At 44.5% G+C, this 27,217-nt stretch overlaps 2 protein-coding genes across 5 annotated transcripts in view; one reads left to right on the top strand and one right to left on the bottom strand.

Annotated features, from left to right (window-relative positions):
• The window catches only part of SNX30 (sorting nexin family member 30), a 179,963-nt gene that overhangs the window by 36,268 nt on the left and 116,478 nt on the right, over window positions 1-27,217 (bottom strand). The window lies entirely within an intron of this gene.
• SLC46A2 (solute carrier family 46 member 2) lies at window positions 11,810-21,394 on the top strand. Its single transcript, XM_019749515.2, has 4 exons — window positions 11,810-13,291; window positions 14,695-14,778; window positions 15,149-15,305; window positions 20,804-21,394. Exons 1-4 carry the CDS (start codon window positions 12,157-12,159, stop codon window positions 20,859-20,861), a joined length of 1,434 nt encoding a protein of 477 aa, XP_019605074.1. The 5' UTR covers window positions 11,810-12,156; the 3' UTR covers window positions 20,862-21,394.

Raw genomic sequence — 27,217 nt, 5'->3', positions numbered from 1 at the left:
TATTGCGTTGTGAGGGTCCTTCATATATTCTACATACAAGTCCCTTATTAGACATATGATTTGCAAATATTTTCTCTCATTCTGTGGGTTGTCTTTTCACTTTCTTGATGGAGTTCTGTGCAGCACAAAAACTGCTAATTTGAAGTCCAATTGACGATGAGTTTTAAGTAGAAGTGGTGGTCACTTCCTGGACCAGGTATTTAATTGCCAGTATGAGTCTTTAGAGCTCTCTTTAAAAGGTGACTAGAAATACTTGAATTGATGGTGGTGCTGTCAACTTGGATCCCTGAGTGATTGCAGTGAGCAGAACCCCTCTGCCAACCCATGAAAGGTACAAGCCTGAGAGAGAAGTAAATCTTGGTCATTTTAAGTCAGATTGAGGATTATTTGTTACCACAGTATAACCAAACCCATCATGACTAATACACATGTCTTTTATAACTTCATTAGTTGTCAGGATATTATCAAGTAAGAACTAAGACAGTTTTAAAAATGTATCAGTTTAAATAAAATGAGTTTACCATCTCAGCTCTATGAACTATTGAGCATTTTACGTTTTACTCCATATTCAGTCAAGAATTTCAAATAGTCATTTCATGATATGAGAACATTCTTTTGATATAGTAAACAAGGAAAAACGTTTTAAATTTAAAGACAAAGTGCTGGAATGTTAACAATGGTTATGTCTCCCTGTCAGATTGGGGTTTTTTTCCTTCAGAACTTGTCTGTAGTTTTACATTTATTTTTACAATTTTGTACTCAGAAAATATTATTTTATTTAAAACATATTTTCACCTTAGAAATGGCATTTACTTTTATTTATTATTAGAAAAAAATCTAGCATGAAAGCTATCTGCCATTCTATATATTTTTATGTCACCATCTAACAATGTTTATAGAAAATCATGACAAGAATTGCTACCCCATAATCAACAGAATATATTTTGTACCATATTTTTTAAGTGATTAGCCACAAGAATGCAATTTTATATGCACTAAATATCAGTGCAATAGATTACATTATTTCATGGTTTTAATTTCTGGATTCAGGAGTTAGGTATTATAATCACAAATACAGGTTTACGCAAATGAGCCATAAACTAAATTATACAAAAGCCTAGATACTTCAAGATATAATATGGCTTTTATCTCAAGATGGTGGGGACATATATGCATTACCTCTCTTTCCTTTCAAATATTATTGAATGCAAAGGGAATATGAATAAGTGAAGAATAACTCCACTGAACCAAAGGCAAACAGGATACATGCCATTGGTGAACCAGAACCATCAAGAAACATCTAGAAGATACTGAGCAGATAGAATCAGATTGGAGGTGAACTCCATGAAACAGAGAAGTCCCAAAGCCAGTCGGAAGAGATGGCATTGTTCTCTTCCCTCATTCAAGGGAAGTGATGTGGAACATACTCTAGCCCAGATATATTATGACTCAACCTAAATCTTCAAAACATTAATTTGATTTCTGGAAGGGGAAGCAGGTGTATTTTGTTTTCACCTTGGCCCTCTGTGGTTCTACAAGTTGGGCAATATTTACATGTGGGAAATAATTTTGACTGTTCATTTTCTTCCTCTGGACTAGGTCAAGCTTTTTCTGCAGGGTCTGTGTTTTCCAAACACTTTCACTCCCTGTAATCAGAAAGTGATTAGGTGACTAACGTGATTTAGCTCATTACAGAGGTGTTTCCTGGCCTGTACCAGCCATGTCTCTCCAAGATCTACTTTTCCTGTTTCATAAAGCAAAATTTGACCAATAAAATGACAGTGCAGACAAGTAAATACTGAGTCAGGAATTTTAAAATAGTAGAAATACTGCCCCTTCCCCCACCTTCTGTCCTCCCTAAATTACATACACAGTGTGGTTTTTGAGACAATGCCTCTTTAAGTACTCAGGAAAAGAAACTTTTTTTTTTGAGGAACAGAAACTTTATTTTCATTTCTTAATTTTTTTAACATTGTGGAGACTTTTACTTTGAGGTAGCTGATCACATGTTGGGAAAGGAGTGTAACTCAGAGTCCCCACTCCCTTAATTAGGGAACATCAAGTCTCCATCAGCTGCTGACAGTGGGGATCTTTCGTCCTAGAGAATCCCTGTGGTGAAGCTCCTGAGTGGTGGAATTCGCTTTTGAGGAGAGAGTGAGAGGCACAGATGTGTGTATGTTAAGAGTTGCTATGTCTTGGCCAAGGATGACCAGGAGGGCTGGTTAGCTGAGATTAATGTGACTTCAAAGGCTCCTTTGCCAAAAACGTGACCTGGTATATTATATTCGGAGATGTCAGAAGGTGATGAGACAGGAAATATGGGCTGTAGCTCCTAGCTCTGCATCCAGCCCCACTGGCCGCAAAGCTTTCAATAAATCAGGGCTTGGAAGAATAGCAGGGTTCTGAGTTCACCTTTGTAGGTTTTATTTAGTGGTGACAATTTGTCCAAAGTGTAGTCTGATGAGGCTAAGAGTCTCCCAAAGGTACCAGTGAGTTAAACCTAGACCCATGGTCATGTGCTATTTCACTGCAAATCCATGTTAAGATGTCAGAGGGCTTAGTTTAGTGTCATCACTGCTGGATGGGAGGGAGAATGGTATGATGGGAGGTCTGAATCACAGAATTTGAAGACTCGTTCTTACTAACTGTGGATTTGGGGCCTGAGGTTCTTTAGAAGGCTGGTCTAAATGATGACTGACATTTAACTTTTCTATCTCTGAAAGGCTAAACCCATGGGTTCCCCAGACAATGGAATATAATATGATCTTTATTCACTATTTAACGAATATTGATTACATGCCTTCTAAGTGCCAGACAATGTGTTGGGCTCTGGGGATTTGCTGTCAACCAAAATAGGGTCCGAGCCCACATTGAGTTTACAGTCTAATGTCACCAAAAGACACTGTCGACTTAAGAAATGTCCAAACCTGTAGATAATTTTTATGTTTGTTTGAACCAAACGGATGACAATTGTCAGGAAGCAAAAATCTCAACAAATTGGGAAAACGCTCTGGAGAATGGCAGTTTGGCAGCTTATTTTATACATTAGAATCAAAGCAGGAGATGTATGGAGGATTATATGAAATTCATTGGGAATAGATTAAGGGGGTGAGAGAAAGCAAAGTGGGGAAATCTCTAGTGTGGGATAAAAGGTGAAATGGAAAGACACATATTTCTTTTACATTGGTGGGTGCAGGATAGTTAATAATTAACATTTACAGCACAGAGATGGTATTCGGGGAACAAGACAATAATGAGGGATTCTGTGGTCTGTGCTCTGGTGCTATTGTTGTGCCCTGAGGGTTCTAGAAAAGGAAATGACTGACATTTCAAAGGTATGTTATCTTCTATGCACAAAGACAACAGACAGGCTCACATACTGTAAAGACTGACCTTTGTCAAGGAAGCTACAGGCCTGGGATGTGACTACTGGCCATGACCTGCTTTTAGTTAGACATTTTTGTGTTCAGACCATCCTATGTGGTGACTTTCAGTCTTTGAGTTTGTAAGGCCCGCTATTGGTGGCCTCCCCAAGCTTGTCAGATTTAATGTGTGGCCCCTTTTTCGTCAACACATGAATCAAATTTATCACCAAAACAAATGTGAAAATTGCAACTTTGACAAGAAGAGGAATCATGTGGTGCTAAGGAACCCTATAATGGGGATGGGGTGGAATGACTTAGAAAAGTCATGGAATGCTTTCCTGAGGGAGTAGCACGTGACCTGAGACCCAAAGGATAAGCAGACGCTCACTAGGCAAAAACGGAACTTTAGCCAGTTGTAAATAGAAGGAATAGCATGGGCAAAGGCCTGAGGTAGGAGGAGCAAAGGACATTTGAGAAACAGAAAGCCAGTATCGTTGGAGTAGAGACAACAAGAAGGAGCACGGGACATGATGAAGGTGGAAAGGTAGGCACGGACCAGCCTATGCGAGGCTGGCAGACCATCATCATAAGAGGATTCGGCTTTGGAATAGGATGTGTATTTTGAAAAGATAAATTTGGTTTCAGCACTAGAGAGGAATGAAGATGGATTCAGATAAAACAATTAGTGGTCTATGGTTTGGGCTAAGCAAGAGAAAACAATACTTTGAACGAGGGCGCTGCTTTGAAAATGGAAAAAAGTGAATGGATTCCAAAATATTTAAGAGGTTAAATAAACATGATTTGGGAAGGAATTGTGTAAAAAAGGCAAGAGGGAGGAAGACATCAAAGATATGTTTCTAGCTTATACATCTGGTTAAATGGTAGTGCTATTCACAACGATAGGGAAAAACTGTAACGGGGGTAGGAAAAGGAAACTATGAGGTAAAAAAGATACCAAGTAGGTAGATATCAAAGTAGGTAGTTGATATGTGGGTCTGGAGCTCAAAGAAGGGTCTGGATTGGAGACATGAGTCATCTATATATAAATGGTAGCTGAAACCATATATGTATAGAGGAGATTGTTTAAAGAAGAGATTGAAAAGAAAGCCTATGACTGAGTCATATGAATTCTAACTTTAAAGACTGGTTAGAGTTTGACGAGTTTCCAAAGATGAGAGGAGTGATCAGAGAGAAAGGAGATAAGCCAGGAGGTGTGGTGTTGCCAAAACAAGGGATAAACTCTCAATGGTTTAAGAAAGAGGTCAAAACTCTCAAAGGTTGCTCAGAGTCAAGTAGGATGAGGACTGAAAATGTCCATTAGATTTATTTTTCTCCCATTAGATTTAATCACATGGAATTACTGGTGACATCAGGAAATCCATTTTAGTGATATGATAGAGCTGGAAATAAAATAGAAAATAGTAGAAGAGTTTGAAAGTTTGAAGGGAATGGCAAGTTTCTGAATGTGTAATTTTGGAGAGTTGGCTGGAGAAACATAGGACTGCTGGATAGTTTTGAGGGCTCATTTACGATTGGAATTTGTAAATTTATAGTTAAAATCTGAGAAACAATGGCTTGAACTGGAGCGGCGGGGAGTGGGGGGTGAGGGAAGAGGCGGAAGAAGGGGGGGAAAAAGAAAACTTTAAAATCTGCCCTATTGTGAGACTTCTCCCAACAATTGTCAGCTACTTGAAGGCCTGAAGATACCTGGGTTCTTCCAAGGTTGACATGCATTGAAAAGATAGAAGAACCAGAGAGTTTGATCTATTGAAAAGGATGTTGTTGAAATGATGTACCATAAAATCTAATTTAGATAATAAATAGAGAAAGAGAAGAAAGAAAACAGCTACTGGCTTGGAAAATCATTCATTAGTATAGGGTACATGGGTCCTGGTAAAATCAAAGAATCATTGAAGTGTAAATAGTTGAACAAGTAACATAGGAGGAGAGGAGGCTGTAATCAGAGAGTGAGATATTTGAATTAATGACTTTGGAGGTGGCACAGCTGCAGCTGATGATCAGATTCAGGATCCAAGGGCGTTTGGAACGAGGGCGGAGGTCACGAGAGATGAAAGACCTTGGGTTTGACTCCATCAAATCTCTTTCATTTGCAATTGATAGAAAACCCAAATCAAACTTTAAAAAAAAGTAATGCAGAAACTTTGTTATTAAAAAGTTGAGGGATAGTTTAGCTTTAGGCACAGCTCTTATGATGCCATCCGATCTGGACTCTCCCTCTTTCAGCTCAGCTGTCCTCTGTATGGGCTCCGATCTTAGGTAAGCTCCCCTCTCGTGGTAGCAAAACAGCTGCCAGCAACTCCAGGCTTTCATCCTCACCAGTCCAATAAGAGCAGAAAAGAATAAGTATTTCTTCCCTAAGTAAACCTAAATCCTGGGCCTCATTCTGATTGGTCCAAATTTGGGTCACATTCCCATCTCTGAACCAATCACTGCAATCACAAGGACACATTGCTGTGGTGGGTCAGACCAGAGTCGTATGTGCACTGGGAGGATGGTTCATCAAAGGACAAATGGGATGTTGTGAATGGAAGAATCAATGTATGCTGGCCAGCAAAAAAAACAGGTGTCTCAGGTGTCCTTCTTCGTCTACAGTGTTGAGCAGGTTGTTCATGAGGTTACTGAAGTTGATAGCAGCACTTAGGATGGAGAGGAATCCCACAAAACCAGTCTTTGATGCAAGAGGAGGCATGGCCTGGCATCAGTGACTTCATGTGTAAAACAGAATTTGGAGTGTCAGTACAAGTACCTTTTGATAACTCTTCAGACTGAAAGATCTTTGAGGGCAAAGGATATTTTATCCCTGGTACCTAACAATGGTCCTGATACTCAAAATATTCTTGTAAATAGATGGATGGACAGATGGGTGAATGGATGGATAGTAGATGATAGATGATGAATGAATAAACAAATGAACCACTGAATTTGAAAATACCTTAGGGTTAGGCTCACAATATTTGATGGGAAGTATTCAACAAACAAATGCCTCTTTAAACTGTATCTCTTCTGTTCAATTACGGCAAAAATGGAGCATTGTGAAAATAGCAGACTCAGAAGTCAAACAAACCTAGATTTGAATCCTGGCTCTGTGTAAACCTTGTGAAAATTATTTAGCTACCCTAAGTCTCAGGTTCCATATCTATAAAACTGAGCAATGTTAGGGTGCTACCTCAAGGGGGAATGGACAATGAAACAATCTCCCATACATAACATTCATTATTTTGATAAATTTATTATAGATGGGGCCTAACTCTCAGCCTGACAGAATAAAAAAACAAAACAAACAAACAAACAAAATTTCATTTCATTAGCACAGGGAGAGGGAAGCCATTTCCTAGATACAGGCTCACGTTAACCAAACTAGAAAGGCAGATAGATAAATCAGAATGCCAACTTATTAATTTACCATAAGAAATTATTTGGAACACTCAAGTAGCTATCACATTTTATCCCCGAGTTCAACTATATTTGGGGAGTAAAATCATAACTAAAAGATGGCTTGCGATCAGACAAGCTGAGCTGCATCTTGCATGTAAGCGATGGACCAGCCATTGGAAAACCCTCAAAAGAAGTGCTCACTGACAAGGCTTGTCTCTGTCTCCTACAATGAGTTTGTGCATCTTTGCTTTGTTCAATTATGTATTTATATTTTGGAGGGCATCTTATTGTCCTTGCTTGCAGTGCCTTGGGGAAAGGCTCACCCAGCCCCTACAATAGTAACAATAAAAAGAATGACACCTTCCTCAATTAGTGCCGCTTGCACCTCAGTGGCACAGGTCTCTCTGGGCCTCAGACTCTGGGTTAGATGGCTTCACTCCCCAAGTCCATAGCCTGTGAAAGTCCTAAGCCCATTTATGATTTTGACAAATCCTTGCGTCTTGTGGTCTCCTCTTCCACCTGTTTCCTCGTGATCTCCGCTCAGCATTCTGTTAACCCAGGCACGAATAATCACAGCTGCTTCACTGACTTCCACCAAAATGAAAAACAAAAAATTCCTTGTACACAAACCATTCATGAGCAGACTTTTCTAAAGCACTGAGGAGCCAGGGAGAGGTCTCGGGAAGGATTCAGATCCACACAGGACATAGAAAGCTATTTGAAATCCTTATCAGACATTCCCTGTCCTTCTAAAGCCGCTCTGACCACCCTGACGCCAGTGCCAGCGGTTACTGTCCTGGCCCTTCCCAACAACAGCCTCCCTCCTCCCCACATCTCTTTCCCTCTCTCACTCCCTTTTCCCTCCTCTGCTTTCTCTCCCACCGCTCCCTTCCAGAACACCAGGCAAGTTCCTCTCTTTGACTCAGAACAGACTTTCCACCCCCTCTCTCTCCGGAGCTTCCTCCACAGTTGCAATCCAAGCCTGGGGATTTCACCTTCTAACTGATTTGTTTCCCCACCCCAAACGAAGACTTTTCCTTTCGAAATTGAATTTTGGGGCCATCTCTTAAAACTATAAAAGAGTTTCCTACTTGATTATAAAGTGCCTGGGATATACATTCAATAAACAAACATCCATCCACTCCTCGTTTCTCTCCGTTTATGCAATACTTTGTTGATCAATAATAATTTCAAAATGACTAAGGTGTTTTTACTCTTCTCTACATTCCTATGTTGATTGAAAGGACACCCTCAAATAAAATTCCCCATAGTTATAGGCTTTCAAAGACTGGTGCCAAATACTGGCTCCCCAATTTACCAGTTATATGATCATGTGCAAATTACTTAACTGCTCTGGCCTCAGTTTCTCCACCCATAAAATGAGATGATATATTAGCTTGTAGACTTCTTGGGAGGATTAAATTAATCTATGTAAAGTGCTTAGTACATAATAAGAGCTCTGTAAATGTTAGTTGCTCCTTGAAAAATTTTTTCTTTTTTAGTTTCTTTCTCCTTAACTAGCACGGCTTTATCAACATAAAAGACGAGAAGGTTTAACTGTTGTACTTTAATAAAGCCAGCTTTGAGACAGAGACTAAAGCGACAGGGTCAGGGTTTAACTTGGCTCAAGGGCTATACGCTGCTGGTACCCTGCTAGCAGGGAGGATGGCCAGGCATTAACTTAGCTGGGACCTGCATTTAGAGATAGAGGAAGTAGTGAGGACATGATGAAAACATAATCCAAACCAGAGTAGTTTACACAGGGAGAGATACCGACTGCCCTGGGTCTAGTTAATTTGTGGGTCAGAGGATTCAGGTCCCAAGCCTGGAGGGTTCCAGGGCTGGCTAACAGCATGATGACCCACTTCCACTAGACCTGTCTTATAGCTTGTGTGAACCTCTCAGAGGCTCCTCAAATATTCCTGGTTTCACAAGAGGATGGGAAACATTGAGATACCACGGACCCTCCCAGAGAAGATAAAAGCTGCCCTCTAGAGTCTGCAGCCCTAAGAATATACAGACTGTTCAGGCTGTTCTCAGGGCAGCATCTGATTGCCGAATACCACCTTTCCCCATAACCCACCCGTCCCTTAGAGCCTCGTCCCTCACGGGAACAGGCTGGTTGGACTGCTTTGCTACAGCCTCTGGAAAAACAGGGTTAGGAATGGAGTGGGAGAGCCAGGCATGGGTTGAGTGAAACCAGCACCTCCCAAGGTGGGCCTAGGTGAGGGGGAGGAAGAAGGAAGTGAGGAAGCTTTGAGGGAATTGCCAGGTCAGCTGCACAGGACACATCTTGAAGAGGGAGACTAAGTGAGTCTTTCTCTTTGCAGAAGACAGAGTTGTCTGGGCCTGGACACAGGGGGCTGAACAGTGACATGGAGGGGTAGAGAAGATTATAGCTCACGTAAAAACTACCTAAAGGACACTTATCTACAGAAAATCATTTAGAGTTTAGTTTCTACACCAAAAAGTACATTATCCATTTAGCTTTATAAACTCTCCCTGCAGACTTGAGTTTCCCCCGTGTGACATTGGGTTCCTGCCTCTCTATGCTGCCATGGCTGTGTTGGGATTGAACAGACAGGGAGAGAAGTTGTATTTTTTTTTTTTTTTTAGATTTTATTGGGGAAGGGGAACAGGACTTTATTGGGGAACAGTGTGTACTTCCAGGACTTTTTTCCAAGTCAAGTTGTCCTTTCAATCTCAGTTGTGGAGGGTGCTGTTCAGCTTCAAGTTGTTGTCCTTTCAGTCTTAGTTGTGGGGGGCACAGCTCAGCTCCAGGTCTAGTTGCCATTGCTAGTTTCAGGGGGCGCAGCCCACCATCCCTTGCAGGAGTTGAACTGGCAACCTTGTGGTTGAGAGGACGCGCTCCAACCAACTGAGCTATCCGGGAGCTCAGCGGCAGCTCAAATCAAGGTGCTGTGTTCAACCTTAGTTGCAGGGGGCGCTGCCCACCACCCCTTGTGGGACTCGAGGAATTGAACTGGCAACCTTGTGGTTGAGAGCCCACTGGCCCATGTGGGAATCGAACCGGCAGCCTTCGGAGTTAGGAGCACAGAGCTCCAACCACCTGAGCCACCAGACCAGACCAGAAGTTGTATATTTTGACTCTCCATCCCTGGGCATGAGCATTTTTGCCCCTGTACCACCATCACCCTGGTCCTCTTTGCAAAAGTGTGTACTTAAAGGAGGAAGCAAGGCAGTCTGGGAAGCAGAGGTCTTAGCAGTGAACCCATGAGATGGAAGAAGAGCAACCTTGAAGAAGGAGAAAGGGTCCTGAGGACTATATTCAGGAGCAGATGACACTGATGCCTCTGTTCTTTCTGGTAGGATCTTCCGCCTGCCAGAGCCCAGTTTCATCATCTGGAGGGACGCCTACAGCTGGCAGAACCTCCCCTTCTTTCCCTTGGCCTTGGGGTTGGAGGCTGGGGTCCACACTGGGGCCCATGATGACTACTCCGGGCCAATACAGGTGCTTGAAGCAGGACCCTCCTCCACGAGGCCTTCGGCTTAGAGGAAGGGCTGAGCCTAGCTGCTCCTGAGGTTTTGTTTATTTAGGGTTTTTTGTTTGTTTTTTTAATTGTGGTAAGAACACTTAACATGAGAGCTAACCTTTTAACAAATTTGTACAATACATTAGTGCTAAGGTACAATGTTGTACAGCAGATTTCTAGAGCTTATTCATTTAGCTTAACTGACACTTCACGCTTGTAGATTAGCAATTCCCCATTTCCCCCTCACCTACCCCAGCCGCTGACAACCACCATTTCACTCTTTGATTCTATGAGTTTGACTATTTTAAATACCTCATATAAGTGAAATCATGCCGTATTTGTCTTTTTTTATAACTGGCTTATTTCACTTAGCATAATACCCTCGAAGTTCATCCATGTTGTCACTAATTGCAGGATTTCCTTCTTTTTAAAGGCTGGATAGTATTCAATTATATGTATACACCACATTATTCATTCAACTGCCAATGGACATTTAGGTTGTTTCCTGAAAATAAACAAGTGGAACTACATCAAACTAAAAAGCTCCTACACAGCAAAGGAAACAATCAACAGAGTGAAAAGGTAACCTACAGAATGGGAGAAAATATTGCATACTATATGTCTGATAAGGGATTAATCTCCAAAATATCTAAGGAACTCCTATAATTCAGTTGTAAAACAAAAGCAAAATTAATAGCCTGAATGAAAAACAGTCTAAGGATTTGAATAGACATTTCTCCAAAGAAGATATAAAAATGGCCAACAAGCGTACGAAAAGATACTCAACATCACTAATCCTCAGGGGAATGTAAATCAAAACACAATAACATATTACCTCACACCTGTGAGAATGGCTATTCTCAAAAAAAAATGAAAGAAAGAAGGAAGCGAGGGAGGAAGAAAAGGAGGGAGGGAGGGAAGGAAGGAAAGAAGGTAGGAAGGAAGGACGGAAGGGAGCGAGGGAGGAAGGAAAGGGAAGGAAAGAGGAAGAGAGAGAGAGAGAGAGAGAGAGAGAGAGAGAGAGACAGAGAGAGAGGAAGGAAGGAAGGGAGGGAAGAAAGTAAGTGTTGGTGAGGATGTGAGAAATTGGAACCCTTGTGCAATACAGAGGTTCTCCAAAAAATTAAAAGTAGAATTACCATATGACCCAGCATCCTACTGCTGGGTATTTATCCAAAAGAATTGAAATCAGGATCTCAAAGAGATATTAGCACTCCTGAGTGTTTACTTCTCTCAGTGTCTGCTACCCAGCACATACACGGGTCCCGGTTACTTTTAAACCCACCAAACAAAACCTCGCACACCAGCACTGATCCCAGGCAGAATCCTAGGCGGCCCACCCCTTGCCTAAACCTGCCTTCCAAGGACATCAGAATTTTGCTCCCTGCCTGGTGGAGTGTGTGTGTGTGTGTGTGTGTGTGTGTGTGTGTGTGTGTGTGAGCCTATGCAGTGACAAGACCAGAGGAAGATGCCCAGGGGCCTGTGGGAGGTCCAGGCACGCCTGGCTGTGGGGAAATCTGCGGCTGGTCAGGCGGACGCGCTTGCCGAAGCAGCGTGACGCGGCGGCCAGAGGGTGGGGACACAGGGGGCCAACACTCGCCTTGCGCTCTCCCGCTCCTGGCTGCCCTGCGCTGCCACCAGCCCTACTCCACCGGTGAGGGCGTGGGTGGGGGCGGGGGCGGAGTGCGCTCTTTTCTAGCTGGGGAGGAGTGGCCGCGGCCAGGGAGGTCACTTGGCCGCTGGGCTGGCTGCTGTCACACGCGCCCAGCGCCCGGCTCCGCTAGCCCTTCTCCCGCGCGCACCCAGATACACAGCTCACACTCGCGCTCTGGGACTGAGCCCGGGCTCCCTGGAGCAGCGACCAGCGAGCAAGCCCCTCCATCCCCCATTAGAGAGACGACATGGGCCCCGAGACCACCTGCCCGTGCAGGGGCCCCCTGCCTCGCCTCCACATGAGGACGTGGGTTGAGCCAATAGTGGCCTCCTCCCAGGTGGCCGGCTCCCTCTTCGACGCGGGGCTCCTCCTGGTGGTAAAAGCATCCTTCGGGCCTGGGGCCGGAAACTCCTCCAACCACAGCGTCAGCCCGTCACCACGGGGGGCTCTAGAGGACCAACAGCAGAAAGCCATCTCCAATTTCTACATAATCTACAACCTCGTGACAGGCTTGTCGCCCCTGCTGTCTGCCTACTGCCTGGGCTGGCTCAGTGACCGTTACCACCGCAAGATCTCCATCTGCGTGGCCCTACTGGGTATCCTGCTCTGCCGACTTGGGCTGCTGTTCAAGGTGCTATGGGATTGGCCCGTGGAGGTGATGTACTGGGCATCGGCGCTGAACGGGCTGTGCGGCGGCTTCTCAGCGTACTGGTCAGGGGTTATATCCCTGGGATCCCTTAGCTCCTCTGAAGGCCGCCGCTCCCTACGCCTCATCTTTATTGACCTGATCCTGGGCTTGGCGGGATTCTGCGGGAGCATGGTCTCCGGGCATCTCTTTAAGCAGTTATCTGGGCATTCTGGACAGGGCTTGGTGCTGACAGCCTGCAGCGTGAGCTGTGCCGCTTTTGCCCTTTTCTACAGCCTTGTGGTCCTGAAGGTACCGGAGTCGGTGGCCACGCCCAGCAAGACACTCCCCACCGTGGATACAGTGTCTGGCACGGTTGGCACATATCGCACCCTGGACCCTGACCAGCCAGACAAGCAGAGTGTGGTGGGGCACCCTCTATCTCCTGGGAAAGCAAAGCCCCAAAAAACCATTATTGCCCTGCTCTTTGCGGGTGCCATCATCTACGACCTGGCAGTGGTGGGCACAGTGGAAGTGATGCCCCTTTTTGTGCTCAGGGAGCCTCTCAGTTGGAACCAAGTGCAGGTGGGCTATGGTATGGCGGCAGGGTACGTCATCTTCATCACCAGTTTTCTGGGCGTCCTGGTCTTCTCCCGCTGCTTCCGGGACACCACCATGATCATGATTGGGATGGTCTCCTTTGGGTCGGGAGCCCTCCTCCTGGCTTTTGTGAAAGAGACATACATGTTCTACATTGGTAAGTCTGGCATTCTGGGGGAGGCAGGACAAGGACACTGTGGGTCCCAAGTCATAGGGCTGACCCCAGGAATGCTGTGGTCTAGGTATCCAAGCTCAGCACCAGGCATTCGACCTGCTACCTAGAAGGTTCAAGGGAGACAGGGTTATGAGCACTTGAGTTTCTCCGTGTTGTGTTATGCTTTGTGTTTATTTATCTGTATGCTTAGTGTTATCTGGTAGCCTATTGAAATGTCAGCAGAGTGATGTCCATGGCCCCAGGAGGTCAAGGGAGGGGTGGTCAGTGGTGCCTGGAGTCAGTAGAAGAGGCTTCAGGATGGGGTAGGGTTTCTTCTCCCCAATTTTAAAACATTAAGTAATCCAACTGAAAAAGTCCCTTAATTAAAATCATTTCAGGCCAACCAAGGGTTTTTTAAAACTGAATAAAAACTCTCCATAAATGCCTTCCCCAACCAATTCAACAAATTCCCTCAAGGAAGGAGAATGAAGATTCCATGTGAGAACACAGCTCAGACAACCACAAGCAGAGAACTGTAGACCAACGCTCCAAAGAACTTTCTGCAATGATAGAAGCGTCTGTACCTGTTTTGTCCAACACAGAAGCCACTAGCCACGTGTGGCTGTGGAGCCCCTGAAATGGGACTAGTGCAACTAAAGAACAGAGTTTTAAATTTTATTTCATATTAATTTAAATAGCCACACTTGAGTGGCTAACGTATTAGAAAGAACTAGGCAATTACTAGAAGCTGTCCCCTGGCTGAGGTCACACACCTCAGAAAAGCATCCAACAAAATGGCAAGATTACCTTTGGCCATCTCCCAGTTACAAAGGCCATAAGCAAAGGCCAGAGTACTCCTCTCCCCTTCCCTTCTCACCACCTCTAACCCTCCATCCCTCACACACACACCACATTGGATAATGAATGGAGCCTGAGGGACGGAGGGGTATGTGGCAACTGTGCAAGTGGCACACATTTCTGGATGCAGTTTTCCAAAGCTCCTGGGACTGTCTCCCAGCAGTGCTCATGAATGGCAAGGGCAGACACCTCTCTCTTGGGAGGCAAGGAGAGGAGTTTCAAGTCACTTCAGTGATATCAGCTCCACTTCCCTAGAAACCACCTAACTGCCAATGAAGACACTTTTCACCATCTGTCATCATATCAGCTATGCCTTGTCTCCTTGCAGATGGGTCTGCAGCTTCTATAGCTCCGTCAGAGCTCAGGGACAGCGTGCTCCAGGGAGGGCACGAGTCTGCCAGCAGAGAAACCATTTCTTCCAGGGAAAATCACGTAGGAGATTTGGGGAGAGGGGATTCTCAGTGAGACTTTTGCTTTATTCTAATTTACTCCTTGGCCAAGGTTACATGAGCTACAGTGAGGAGTGTTCTCGTGTGATTTCTTTCCAGCTCGAGTCATCATGCTGTTTGCTCTCATCCCTGTCACAACCATCCGTTCAGCAATGTCCAAACTCATAAAGGACTCCTCTTATGGTGAGTAAAAGGAATCTTTCTGAGGTTCTCTGCCTGGCTGTTTTAGAGCGGCTCAGCTTGAGGCACAGGGTTCAGGCTTGCAGAGGCACACAAGAGAGTTCCAGAAGCAATCTCAAATACTCTAGGAACACACTGGTGTCATCCAGTGAAAATGGGAAAGACTCAGAAAGTCAGTCACTGAAAAGCCACAGTCAAAGGACGACACTACTATCCACAGGTCGCAGGTAGATCCAACTGGATGGAGGCAGGAGTCCTGGTGAAATGAGCCAGGGAAGGGCGAGGGGTTGCCTGCGAGCTCTCCAGTATCTCAACTAGCTGGGAACATAGAAGGGACAGCAGTACATCTTGGTAACCTCTGTTCCTTCCACAGGAAAGGTGTTTGTCGTCCTGCAGCTGTCCCTGACAGTGACGTGGGTGGTGACATCTGCAATGTATAACGAACTCTATCAGCTCACCATGGAAAAGTTCGTCGGTACCTGCTTTGCTATCTCCTCCTTCCTCTCCTTCCTGGCCATCATCCCAATTGGGTAAGACAGGAACAGTGTCTGCTGTTTGGGCTGGGCCCTAGGGCTTACGTAGGTCAAGGACAGTTGGACCATCTCCAGCTGTCTCCAAATAATACCATAAAGCGTTATTTATTTTCATAGGGTTCTTGGTAGGTTCTGTCACAAAGAAAACGTCCCACTGTTACCCCCAAACTAATCATTTGGGAATTCCCAAAGTCATAAGTAATGAGCAGAGGGCCCCAACCAGCTGGCTCACTTCCTGGCAGTTTTGTAATACAATTTATTTATAGGCGCCTCATCTACTTCCTTGTAATGAGAGGCTGCGATTAGAAACCCTCTTAAACTTTTCAGACTTCTTTTGTTCAGCTTCCTTTAGGTGAGAGTCATCCCACCTCACTTCCAAGTACTTGTTCTCTTTAGTATCCTCTGAGGGCGTGGTACCTGGCAGCCTCTGCGCTCAGTGCCCCTGAAATCTCATGGCCGCTGGACTGAGTGAGCAATCCGTAGGACTTGGGCAATTCCCTTGACGACTTTGGGGGAAGTCTCATTTGTGAAACGAACACTCGAGTCTGGGAATAAACAGGCAAGAGAAAAGCTGGAAAAGCAAGGGAGAGGCACTCCAGTCCCACGGCTAGAGCACCAACCTAGGTTATCACCAAACTGGACCACATGGAATAGTTTGGTCTTTGACCAGCCCTGTCCAATGAAAATACAGTGCGAGCCACACATGCAAGCCATATATGTGATTTAAAAATTTCTAGTAGTCACATTTAAAAATGATAAAAGTAACAGGTGAAATTAATTATAGCAACATTTTATTTAACCCACTATATCCAAACTATCATTTTAACATGTAGTCAATTTACAAAATTAATCAATGAGATTTTCTTTTTCTTTTTTTTTCTTTACTGAGTCTTTGAAATCTGGTATGGATTTTATGCTAACAGCAAGCACTTCTCCATTTGGACTAGTCACATTTCAAGTGTTTGGTAGCCAGTGTGACTAGTAGCTACATATTAGGCAGCACAGCTTGGACCGACCATTTAGGTCCTTTTACCACCTCGCCTTAAAGTGAGGTTCTCTCATGCTTATATCAATCCCACCAGAGGAAAAAGGAACACAATAAATCCTTCCACAAAAAGGTGCAAGGGATTTGATACAGACTTGCATTTTAAAGGGACCTACCCAGGAGCACATGAGAACTGTACATATCAGTAATGGTGATATCATAGGCAGCAGAGTAGTAAATAATTGAAGTCAGGTGAAAGAAGTGGGAAGTGGATTTTGGTAAGGCCCTTTCTTGAATTCTCACATCACATCACAATACAGGCCACTGCTTGCCTAGAAAATTGGGCCTCCTGAGACAGGAACCATCAGTCATTAAGGCTGTTGGCTTTATTTCACAGTTAAGAAGCTATGAAGAGCAAACAGCTTAGAGAATTTGTGCAAACAGCAGCCATGACCACTAGTGTCCTCATGGCCCAGTTCTCGTTTTCTCAAGGTGTAGGATGGAACCAGACCTGTTCTCAAACTCCCCAGCCCTTAGGCCTTTTCATGTGCTCGGTTTCATGTGAGCCCTGGCTGAATGGGTTGGGTTTAGCTAGACTTCGCATGAACGCAAACTTCTCAGGAGCCCCAGCTCTTTGTCCAAGTGAGTAATGTGTCCCTTGGAAGTGATCCCGTCCTATTTGATTGGCAGTTGGTTGCAATATTCTCTTTAACCTAAACAAATAAACAAAAGCCATAAAAAAAAAGAAAAAAGAAAACAAGTCTGACTAGTAGTCCATGTGTGTCAAAGCTAGAGATAGAAACAGACAAATGAAAGCAATGAGAAAGAAAATACAATAGCTGGCTCCTTTTTAGTTTCATTGCTTCATGTGTATGCTAAGGAGGATGTTTTGCCTTTGTTAAGAGACTTTAGGGCACATGAAGCAGCTGTGCTGCCCTTGACATTTCACCCCAATGCACTTGTCATGTGCACTTGGACACAGTCATACATCCTGTGCACAAAATCTTGATTAGGCCATGCGTGGGTGTCATGATCTTATACCACAGAAGCAGGGATAGAATCTTGAACCAATTAAGTAAATAATTGAGTGCTTATATGAAGGAGGTGCTTCAGCAGTCGCTAATTGTTTCCCTCTTTTGCAGACATTTAGCAACAGAGAGACCCATGTGCAAAATAGCCTCCTTTGCTCACTGTCCCCTCGAATCACCTGGACAGATTTAAAAATTACTGATGTTGGAATCCCACCCCAGAGATTCTGATTCCATTCATCAGGGGTGCAGCCTGGGCACAGGAATTTTTAAAAGCCCTCCAGGTTATTCTAATGTAGATTAAGAAACTCTGGTGTAAAGGGAGTGTTTCCATTACCTTTCCCTTCCACGAAGTCACTAAATAAATGAGATCCTGAAAAATTCTTACAGCTAGAAGAGGCCAAGGCTCTACATTAATCACTAAGTAAGATCAACAGGAAATACCAGTAGAACTCCCTGACTGCAGAAAGCAAAGCTACATTCCAACGACATAAAAACCTAGGAAGTCATGTCAGAGCAGAGGAGCAGAGGCGGCCATGGAGGGCAGGATGCTGGGAGGAGAGGTCCCTGGGCCACAGCTGCTAACAGCCTATTTGTAACATGGGACTTTGGTCCCAGCACTTCCTGGGACCAAAGCGAGCTGATTTCACGTTACTATGAGGACCTGTCCTCTCCTGCTTGCTTTTCTTTATATGCAACGGGGAGATGCTGAGGAAATAAATGTCTGCCTCTGCCTGTCTGCAGCACACTCGCCCCCCAACACACACATGCTCAGCTACTGCCTCCTGCTTCATAAACAGAAGCCATCAGAGTGGAATTCCCCTATGTTCATTTGCACCCATCCTATTCTTCCCCTTCCCTCCTCCTTTTTTTTTAAATGAAAATAACTGCAAACACTTAAACAGCCCTTAATATGTGCAAGGCACTACTTTAAATAGTTTATACATTTTATCTAATCTTCTTAAACAGTCCTCTGAAGTAATTCTTATTATTATCCCCATTTTGCAGATGAGGAAACGACTCTAAGACTCTAAGGTATCACATGAATTGCCGAAGGTTACACAGCTAATTAGTGGCAGAGACAGGATTTGAACCCAGGCAGTCTTTCTTATCCACTACATGACACTGCTTCTTAGAAAAGTCACTGGGTATCTGGGTGCCACCTCTCCCGTCTCCTTAGATAGCTCACTGCACTAATTAGCTGCTCTCTCCTGAATTCTTCCTACCAGAACTGACACAATCTACCACACTCTTTGCCACTCCCTGCCCTACCACCTCCCCGCCCCCCGCCCCGCCCGCTCCTCTTTATAGCCGAGTTCTCCAAAGGCTGGTGTGCACATGTTGTCTCACGTCCTCACCTTCCATTCACTTTTCAACCCACTATGGTCTGATGTCCCTGCTCCACTCCACCCCTGCTCTCAGACTAAGTAAGATAGGACTTCTTCAAAGCTGAATCCAGTGGACTCACTGCAGTCCTCACCTCACATGGTTTCTCAATGGCCCCCAACACTGTGCATCATTCTTTCTTTGGGTGGCACTTGCCACCATACTTGGCTTTCTCAACACCTCACTCTCCCAGTTTTTCTCCTACCTCTATGATCACTTCTTCTCCACAAGCCTCCAAATGGAAGACTTCTTTGGGGCTCTGCTCTGGGTTGTCTTCTCACTTCATATTCTCTAAGTAATCCAAAGTACTTTCAAAACTTCAAATTATCATTTAAATTTCCAAAATTGGGTTCTTAATGTCCTCCTATGTCTGCTCTCCCGCTAGTCTTTCCCATCTCATTAATTAGCACCACCACTCACCCAGGATGGAAACCCTAAAATCACCAATGTCCTCCTTCTTCTTCCTCCCCCACCTCCAATCCATTAGGCCTCATTGAGTCTACCTGCAAAATATGCCTCAAATTCATCCTTTTCTTTTTATCTTTTTGCTACCATGCCTAGCCCAAAGCACTTGGATGATTAGGTTAGCCTCTGAGCCATTCTTCCCATATCTACTCTTGTTCCTCTCCCATCTTCTCTGCACCAGGTGGCCAGAGCAATTTCCTTGAAGGGTAAATCAGATCACATCATTTCCTGGTCAAAGTTCTGCACTTGGCTTTCTCTGCTCTTAGGCTAAAACCCAAACATCTTACCACGGACCACAAGGTCCTGCATAATCCAGCCTTGCCAACCTCACTGGCCTCCTGTTCCTGCCACTAATCACCCTCCCCACTCTGCTTCAGCCCCAGTAGCCTCCCCTCATGCTCTTCTCCCTTCTTCACCCACATGTCTTTCTTACCAATTCATTGTGGTCTTAACCACCATTTTTGCAAAGAAAATTTGAGAGAATCCCCTTCTCAATCTAAATTAGATCCTTCTATTATAGGCTCCCCACACTTCCTATACTTCTTCTTCATAGTATGACAGTTGCTTATTTAGCGATTGTTTCATGGGCTTGCCCACTAGACTGCAGGCTCTCTGCAGGGACCATCACTGGCTCACCACAGTATCCTGTGCGTCCGGCAGAGCCTGGCATGAAAGAAATACTCAGAAAGCACTTGCTTAATGAATGAATGATCTGTCAGAAGGGTATGGCACCTACTAACCAGCACAGCTGACCACCCACATCCCAGGGCTGCCTATTGGCTGACCTTGAAGTGAGGGGCTGGCCATCACCATGGTGCTGGGCTATAGAGGTCCCTAGCAGGGTTCAGCTGTGGAGTCAGGGCTGCAACCAGAGTTCCCGAGGTCCTGGGCCGGCTGCCTCCAAAGTCTTGGCTCTCCTCTTGTTACTTTTGCAACACAATGAGTTGTGTTTTAAGTATAGTAAGTGCTCCTCCCTGTAGTGCCCTGGGGCTCATGAAAGGTGGGAAATCAGAGTGTTTGGAAGTTTCCACAAACATTTCCCTTAGAAGTTTTGGGTTTCAGCTCATACCCCATGCAGCAGCTCCAGGTATTGTGTATCCATCAGGAAGAGCTTAGAACCTGAGAACCTGAGGAACCTTAGAACCTGAGCGCTCAAACAAATGAGAAAACCGAGGGCTCCAGAGGTCGAAGGACCCACCAAAAGTCACACAGATCCAAGACTTCAACTCTGAGCTCCTAATTCCTACAATTCATTCACCTACAAATATTTTTAAACCGTGTAACAATTTATGGAAGAAATAAAGGGGCTCTGGAAAGGCAGAAAATGAGGCAGCTAATTGCGTTTGGGATTAGCCAATCTTGAGATACACGCGGGAGTTCATCCTTAGGCAGAAGAAAGATGGAAAGAGATTCCAGGAAAAGGAAAATGTAGGTGCATAGGGCTCATGTTACATGACTGGAATGAGCCTGGGATGAGAGAAATTCCCTTGGCCTATCTGTCTCCACTCAGCACAGCATTCTGATGCCCTAAGGGAGACAGCCTCTCAGTCTATTAGTGATAGAAGTGGCTAGAGCACAGCTTGCCCCATTCCAGCTCTTCTCTTGTAATTTTCTCTTGTAAATTCTTACAGCATCGTGGCCTATAAACAAGCCTCATGGTTGAAATGTGCAGACATCAAAGAGAAATGAAGGCACTGACCTGCAGGAGCTGAAAACACCAGCAATGGCCAGGCCCCTCTGAAGACAAAGGAAGGGACCAGGAACTGGTGACCAAAGTGACCCACTGCCCAAGAAACCCGAGTTCCAGCCAGTCGGCCTCAGAATGACCTTCTCTGGCTCAGGCATCTCTGGTGGGTGGGGAAAAGCATTTTCCTGGTGATGGAAGAACTTTCTCAGCTTTCAGATGTCCCTGTTAGGCAGAGGTTAGGTTCTGCATGCAGTAGAGTGTGAACTTTCAGGTTTATATGCAAGCTGCATGCACATCCATACCTGATACTATAAGGGGCGTCAGACAACAGATACCTTTCTTCCAGAAATTGTCTTGTGGACTCCAAAGTAAGGCTAAATAGTCACCAGGCTGCGGTGCTCGGAGTCCCATGTGAGAACTCAAACCAAGGCAGGAATTTTCAACAACCTGAGGAGAATGTGGAAGGGATGTAAAACCTGCCTCCTGTGAACATCAGTCAATACTTTTTAAATAAAAATAAAACCTTGGGTAAAAAGCTGGCTTTCTTCCTGAGGCTCTGTTAGCTGTGAACACTCAGGAGGGACTTAGAGCTCAGGCTCTTGGCTTCAGGGTAGTTTTGTTGTCACTGTTTCTGTTTTTAAGAAGCAAATATCAAAAGACTTTTTCTTTAATGAAATATTCAATTGAATACTTTCAGTCAACTATACCTCCCAAAGGGAGTGGTGTTGATGGGCAAAGAGAGAGGAAATATGCTAAGACCCATTTTATTTTGAGGTATTTTTACTGCCTATTTTACATACATACGTAAAACTAGCAGACTCACCTCCTAGTAAAATCAACATTCATAGTATGTGTGTGACTCATTCTTTCCCAGGTAAGATTCCCTCTATAACGACAGACATGGCATTTTATCCTGGGGTAAAACTCAAAGCTAGAGAATGCATTTAAATCTCAGAGCATTTGGGCTCAGAAGGTCTGTATCTCTGATTCTCTTGCAGGACATGAACAAAAGTTTATTGGCACATATACTTAGGTGCCAGCACCATGCTAGGTGCTGAGGTGTAGTGAGGAGATGACTGCTCCTGCCCTAACAGAGTGTATTGTCCAGTGGGTGGAGCAGACGGAACAGCAGGCACTGGTGTGTCGTACAATCAATGCTAATATAAGGGAGCATGTAATCCAGATTTAGGAGAGAGGGAGGGCTTCTCAGCAGTGGCATATGATTAAGACTGACAGGATAAGGAGTTACCAAGGCCAGAAGTTGGACATTTCAGGCAGACGGAACAACATTTGGGAAGGTGCAGAGGTGAGAATTTCAGAAGATAAAGGAATTCAATGTGAGGGGAGCAAACAGGGAAGGTGAGAGGGAGAGGTATCTGGAGGATGGAACTGAGAGATGAGACTGGGGTGGTCAGGAGGAACGATGTAAAACTGAGCCTTTAGAAAAAGTTTCTCTCTAGAGGAATGGGGGTAGCTATTGAAAGGTTTTAAGCAGGAACATGGAATGCTTACCTCCGTATCTTAAGATAGAGCACTCTGGCAGCACTGAGGATAAACTGGTAGAGGAAGGAGCAAGCCTTGCAGAAAGGAGACAAGAGACCCCTCCAGTAACCCAGGTGAAGGATGATGGGGGACTGACATTGGGGAAGAAGCTATGAGGATGGAGAAAAGTAGGTGCACTTGGAGTAATGTTTGGAAGCTAGAGGTCATCAGCGACTGGTGATGGATGGACGGGAGAGGTTAAGTTGATGGAGGCAAGAATGACTCAGATTTGGGTTTCAGGCAATTAGGAAGAAGGTAGAGCCCCTCACTCAGACAAGTAACATAAATCCAGAAGGTGCCATGGCCAAGATAAGCTCAAGGCCATGCTCTTATCGAAACTCTCATCAGTATGCTCATTTCTCTTGACTCCTTGCCTCCCAGCCCAGTTCCTGACCAGTTCCCCAGCCTGAATGAATCTAATCACTGGCCTCTTCATTCGTGCTCTTGAAAAGCTTGCTCTCAACATCTAGAAAAATGTCCTTGCTTGTCCTCATTGACCCTGCCACAAACTTGTGGGTTTTAACCTTTAAGTTGGGCGCTCAAAACCCTAGTACTGGCTCCTTTTCAATCCCACCTGTCACTAGGGTAGCTGTTTCAAACATTTTTTACTCTCCAAGGTCACCACTTCTTCTAACAGATGTTCTAACCTAGGGGTTCTCCAAGTGTGGTTCCTGGACCAGTGAACCTGTTAGAAATGCAAATTCTTGGGCCCCAGCAGAATCAAACTCTAAGGGTGGGACCCAGCAGCTGGGGTTTTCACAAGCCCTCGCGCTTAAGAACCACTGTTCTAATCTATGGTCCTGGCTTTTTCTCCTTAAAATCTTTCCCTGAGCCCCCTCCTCCTTTTCCTCCACCCTGAATTCTTAAGGCCCCGAAAGCCACGTCCTTGGTTCTCTTCCCATGTAATCTAGTTTACTCCCGTGGACTCCAGAACTCTCTTTCCAACAATATAGTTCAACACCTCCACATGGATTTCCTCAAACATAAATCCAAACCAAATTCTTCTTGTCCCACTGCATCATCTAAACTCACTCCATCTTTTATATTTTTCTCCTGATTGACTTTCCAACTCCCAGGCTGGAAGTCTCCAAGACTTCTCTGACTCCCCTTCACCACAGAAATCTCTTAAATCAATCTTCCTATTGCTTCTTGCCACTTTTGCAATGTATTCCCATCTATTCCCCAGGCCTTTAGTCTGCCTACAATCCCCCAGCATACTATCTCCATTATCTTCTTTAAAATGAAACAATTAAAAAAAGGTGTATCCTGCTTTTTAATTTTCAATGGCAAAGCATACAGGAAGGATTGTTATGGGAATAACCTTAACATTTAAGTTGGCCATATCTAAACAAGTAATAGAAAGAGTCTTCCCATAAGGGCTATCATATAATGAGTGCCCGACACACACTTGGGTGCTTTGTATACATTATTGCTAGTCCTATAAGCAACCATTCAGGGAATGCACGTTTTCATTTCAAAGATCGTAAGACTAGAGTTCAGAGAGATGTGACTTGCCTAAAGCCACATAGTAAGTGGAAAGGCTCTTTTTTGTTTGTTTGTTTATACTTTGAAAAAACTTTATGGTATAGTCGTCATACAATAAGCTGCATATATTTAAAATGTACATTTTGTTGTTTTGACATATGTATATACCAGTGAAGCCATCACCACAAATAAGACGATAAGTATACCCTTTTCCTCCAGAAGTTTTTCTCATGCCACTTTTTAATCCCTAATGCCTATTCCTATCCCCTCCCTTGCCTGACACTCCCTATCTAACCCTAGACAACCACTAACCTGCTTCTGTCATTATAAATTCAGACCTGATTTAGAATATGTATGAAATTATACATGCACATATTTTTAGGACTAAGTGTCTACTTTTTAAATTTTTTATTGCTAGACTTTACTGTTTAGAACAGCTTTAGATTTACAGAGAAATTAAGCACCAGAAGAGAGAGTTCCCCTATATCCTCTGCACAGTTTGCCCTATTAATATCATAATATGGTACAATTAGTGAAGTAACATTGATACATTATTAACCATCATAGTTTATTCATATCTCCTTAGTTTTTTTCAGTTTTTTTTTTATCAGTTTCTGGTGTACAAAGTAACGTAATAGTTACACATTTAAATCCCTCATAAAGTGATAACCTACCCCCAAGCTACTACCCCTCTGACAACTTACATAGTTGCTACAATACCACTATCTTCCCTATGTTGTGCTCCACATCCTGTGACTATATATACCTATATACTTAGTGGTAGTTGACATTCAATATTATTCTACTTCAGCTTCAGGGGTATAGCACATTGGACAGTCTATGAAATGATCCACCTGATAAGTCCAGTGCCCATCTAGCACCTTACATGATCCTTACAACATTGATTATATTCCCCATACTGTATTAACAACCAATTTGTATTTCTTAATGCCTTCACCTTTTTCACCCTGCCCCGAACCCCATTCCCTTCTATCACCCTGATAGATCTAGTATGTATCTGGCACCATACCTAATTATTATAATACAATATTATTGATTATATTCATTATGCTATACCCTACATTCTCATGACTATTGTGTAACAACAAATTTGTACTTCTTAATCCCTTCCCCTTTCACCCATCCTTAAACCCCTCCCATCTTAAAGGGGTCCCTCTAAGATTCCTTGTAATACTGGTTTGGTAGTGATGAACCCTTTCAGCTTTTTCTTATCTGGGTAACTCCTTATCTGTCCTTCAATTCTAAATGATAGCTTTGCTGGGTAGAATAACCTTGGTTGTATGTCATTGCTTTTCATTACTTGGAATATTTCTTGCCACTCCCTTCTTGCCTGCAAAGTCTCTGTTGAGAAATCATCCTCCAGTCTTATGGGGGCTCCCTTCTAAGTAACTAATTGCTTTTCTCTTGCTGCTTTTAAGATTCTCTTTGTCTTTAACTTTTGGCATTTTAATTATGATGTGTCTTGGTGTTGGCCTCTTTGGGTTTATCTTGTTTGGGACTCTCTGTGCTTTCTGGGCTTGTATGTCTAGTTCCTTTACCAGGTTAAGGAAGTTTCCTGCCACTATTTCTTCAAATAGGTTTTCAATACCTTGCTCTCTCTTCTCCTTCTGGTACGTCCTATAATGTGAATGTTGGTATGCTTGATATTGTCCCGGAGGCCCCTTAAACTCTCAATTTTGGGGATTCTTTTTTTCTTTTTGCTGTTCTGGTTGGATGCTTTCTGCTACCTTATCTTTTACACCACTAGTTGGATCCTCTGCTTCATCTACTCTACTGTTGATTCCCTGTAATATATTCTTCATTTCCTTTACTGTACCCTTTATTTCTGACTGGTTCTTTTTCATGTTTTCCATCTCCATTTTCACGCTTCCTATCTCTCTGTTGAAGTTCTCCCTGAGCTCATTGAGAATTCTTATAACCAGTGTTTAGAACTCTGCATCTGATAGATCACTTATCTCCATTTCATTTAGTTCTCTTACTGGAGCTTTGTTTTGTTCTTTTATTTGGGACATGTTTCTTTGTCTCCCAATTTTGGCTGCATCCCTGTGTTGGTTTCTGTGTATTAAGTAGGGCAGCTATGTCTTCCGGTCTTAGTAGAGTGGCCTTATGTAGTAGGTGTGCTGTGGGGCTCAGTGGCGCAGTCTTCCTGGTCACCCGAGCCATGCGCTCCAGGTGTGTCCCTTGTGTGGGTTGTATATGCCCTCCTCTTGTAGTTGAGCCTTGTTAATAATTGCACATCAATGGGAGGGACTGACCCTTGGGCTCACTGGTTGTGAGGACTGGCCTTGACTACAATGGAGGAATTGTGGTGCAGGCGCTGAACCTACAGAGCAGGATCTGCCTCAGCAGGACTCTGGTGCCTGCGCAATCTGCCCCTTGGGTATATTGCACTTGGAGGCGGCTAGTAATGCTCCAGCTCATTTTGAAGCTAGCCAGCCCCAGGACCACATTAGAGGGGATCCACTGTAGGTCAAGTTCAGCCACAGCCCATGCCCCACCTGGAGCCACCCAGCAGGAGCCACAAAAAAATATGCAGATGGCTGCCATCCATGCTGTGCTTGGAAGCACCTTGAGAGGCCAAGTTGCAAACCAAGGCTGGCTGCCTCTAATGCCAGCTTAGCTCAGCCAGAGGTACAGGACATGCTCAAGTCAGATGCTGCTTGTCTGGGTTCCATGAACCTTTGAGCGACCCTAGGAAAGTCTGCAGCTTGAGCCAAGGTGGGCGGTCTGCATGAAAAAGCCACTGGAAGCGGTCTGGGTATACCGAAAATTGGGCAGGGCGGGGTCTTGAATTGCCAGGGTGTGGCGAACCAACAAAAGAGACTCAGATATGGTGGCTATCTGCATCTGCACGCAGGGAATGGGAAGGGCTCAGCAAAGAAACAATGGCCTCCACCAGCTCCCCCATCCAGGAGAAAGCCTCCTCTGCAGCCCCCGTCCCAAGCCAGACAACTCAGTTCCCCACCATATGTCCCTCTCCAGCTGTTGCCCAGCGCTGGAGCTCAGAGCGTGATTCCAATGGTGGGTAAGTCTGTGCACAGTCCCTTTATGAAGAGCGCCTGGGCGTGCAGCCACTCTCAGTCTCACTCAGTCACAATCTCTGCTGGTTTTCACAGCCAGAAATTATGGGGACTTCTTTCCCCAGCACTGGAACCCTGGGCAGGGGTGGGGCTCAGACCTCTCTCTTCTCTGGGGGGTGAGGGGACCTCCATAGCTGAAATATCCCTCCCACTCTTTAATTGTCACACATGGGTATAGGACCAGCCCGTCCACATCTCTGCCCTTCCTATCAGACTGGAGGTGGCTTCTT

Source organism: Rhinolophus sinicus, linkage group LG04 (genome assembly GCF_036562045.2).
Source record: "Rhinolophus sinicus isolate RSC01 linkage group LG04, ASM3656204v1, whole genome shotgun sequence".
Taxonomy (NCBI): Eukaryota; Metazoa; Chordata; class Mammalia; order Chiroptera; family Rhinolophidae; genus Rhinolophus; species Rhinolophus sinicus.
Note: the sequence above shows the minus strand (reverse complement) of the source record. Positions and strands in the feature narration are given on the sequence as shown.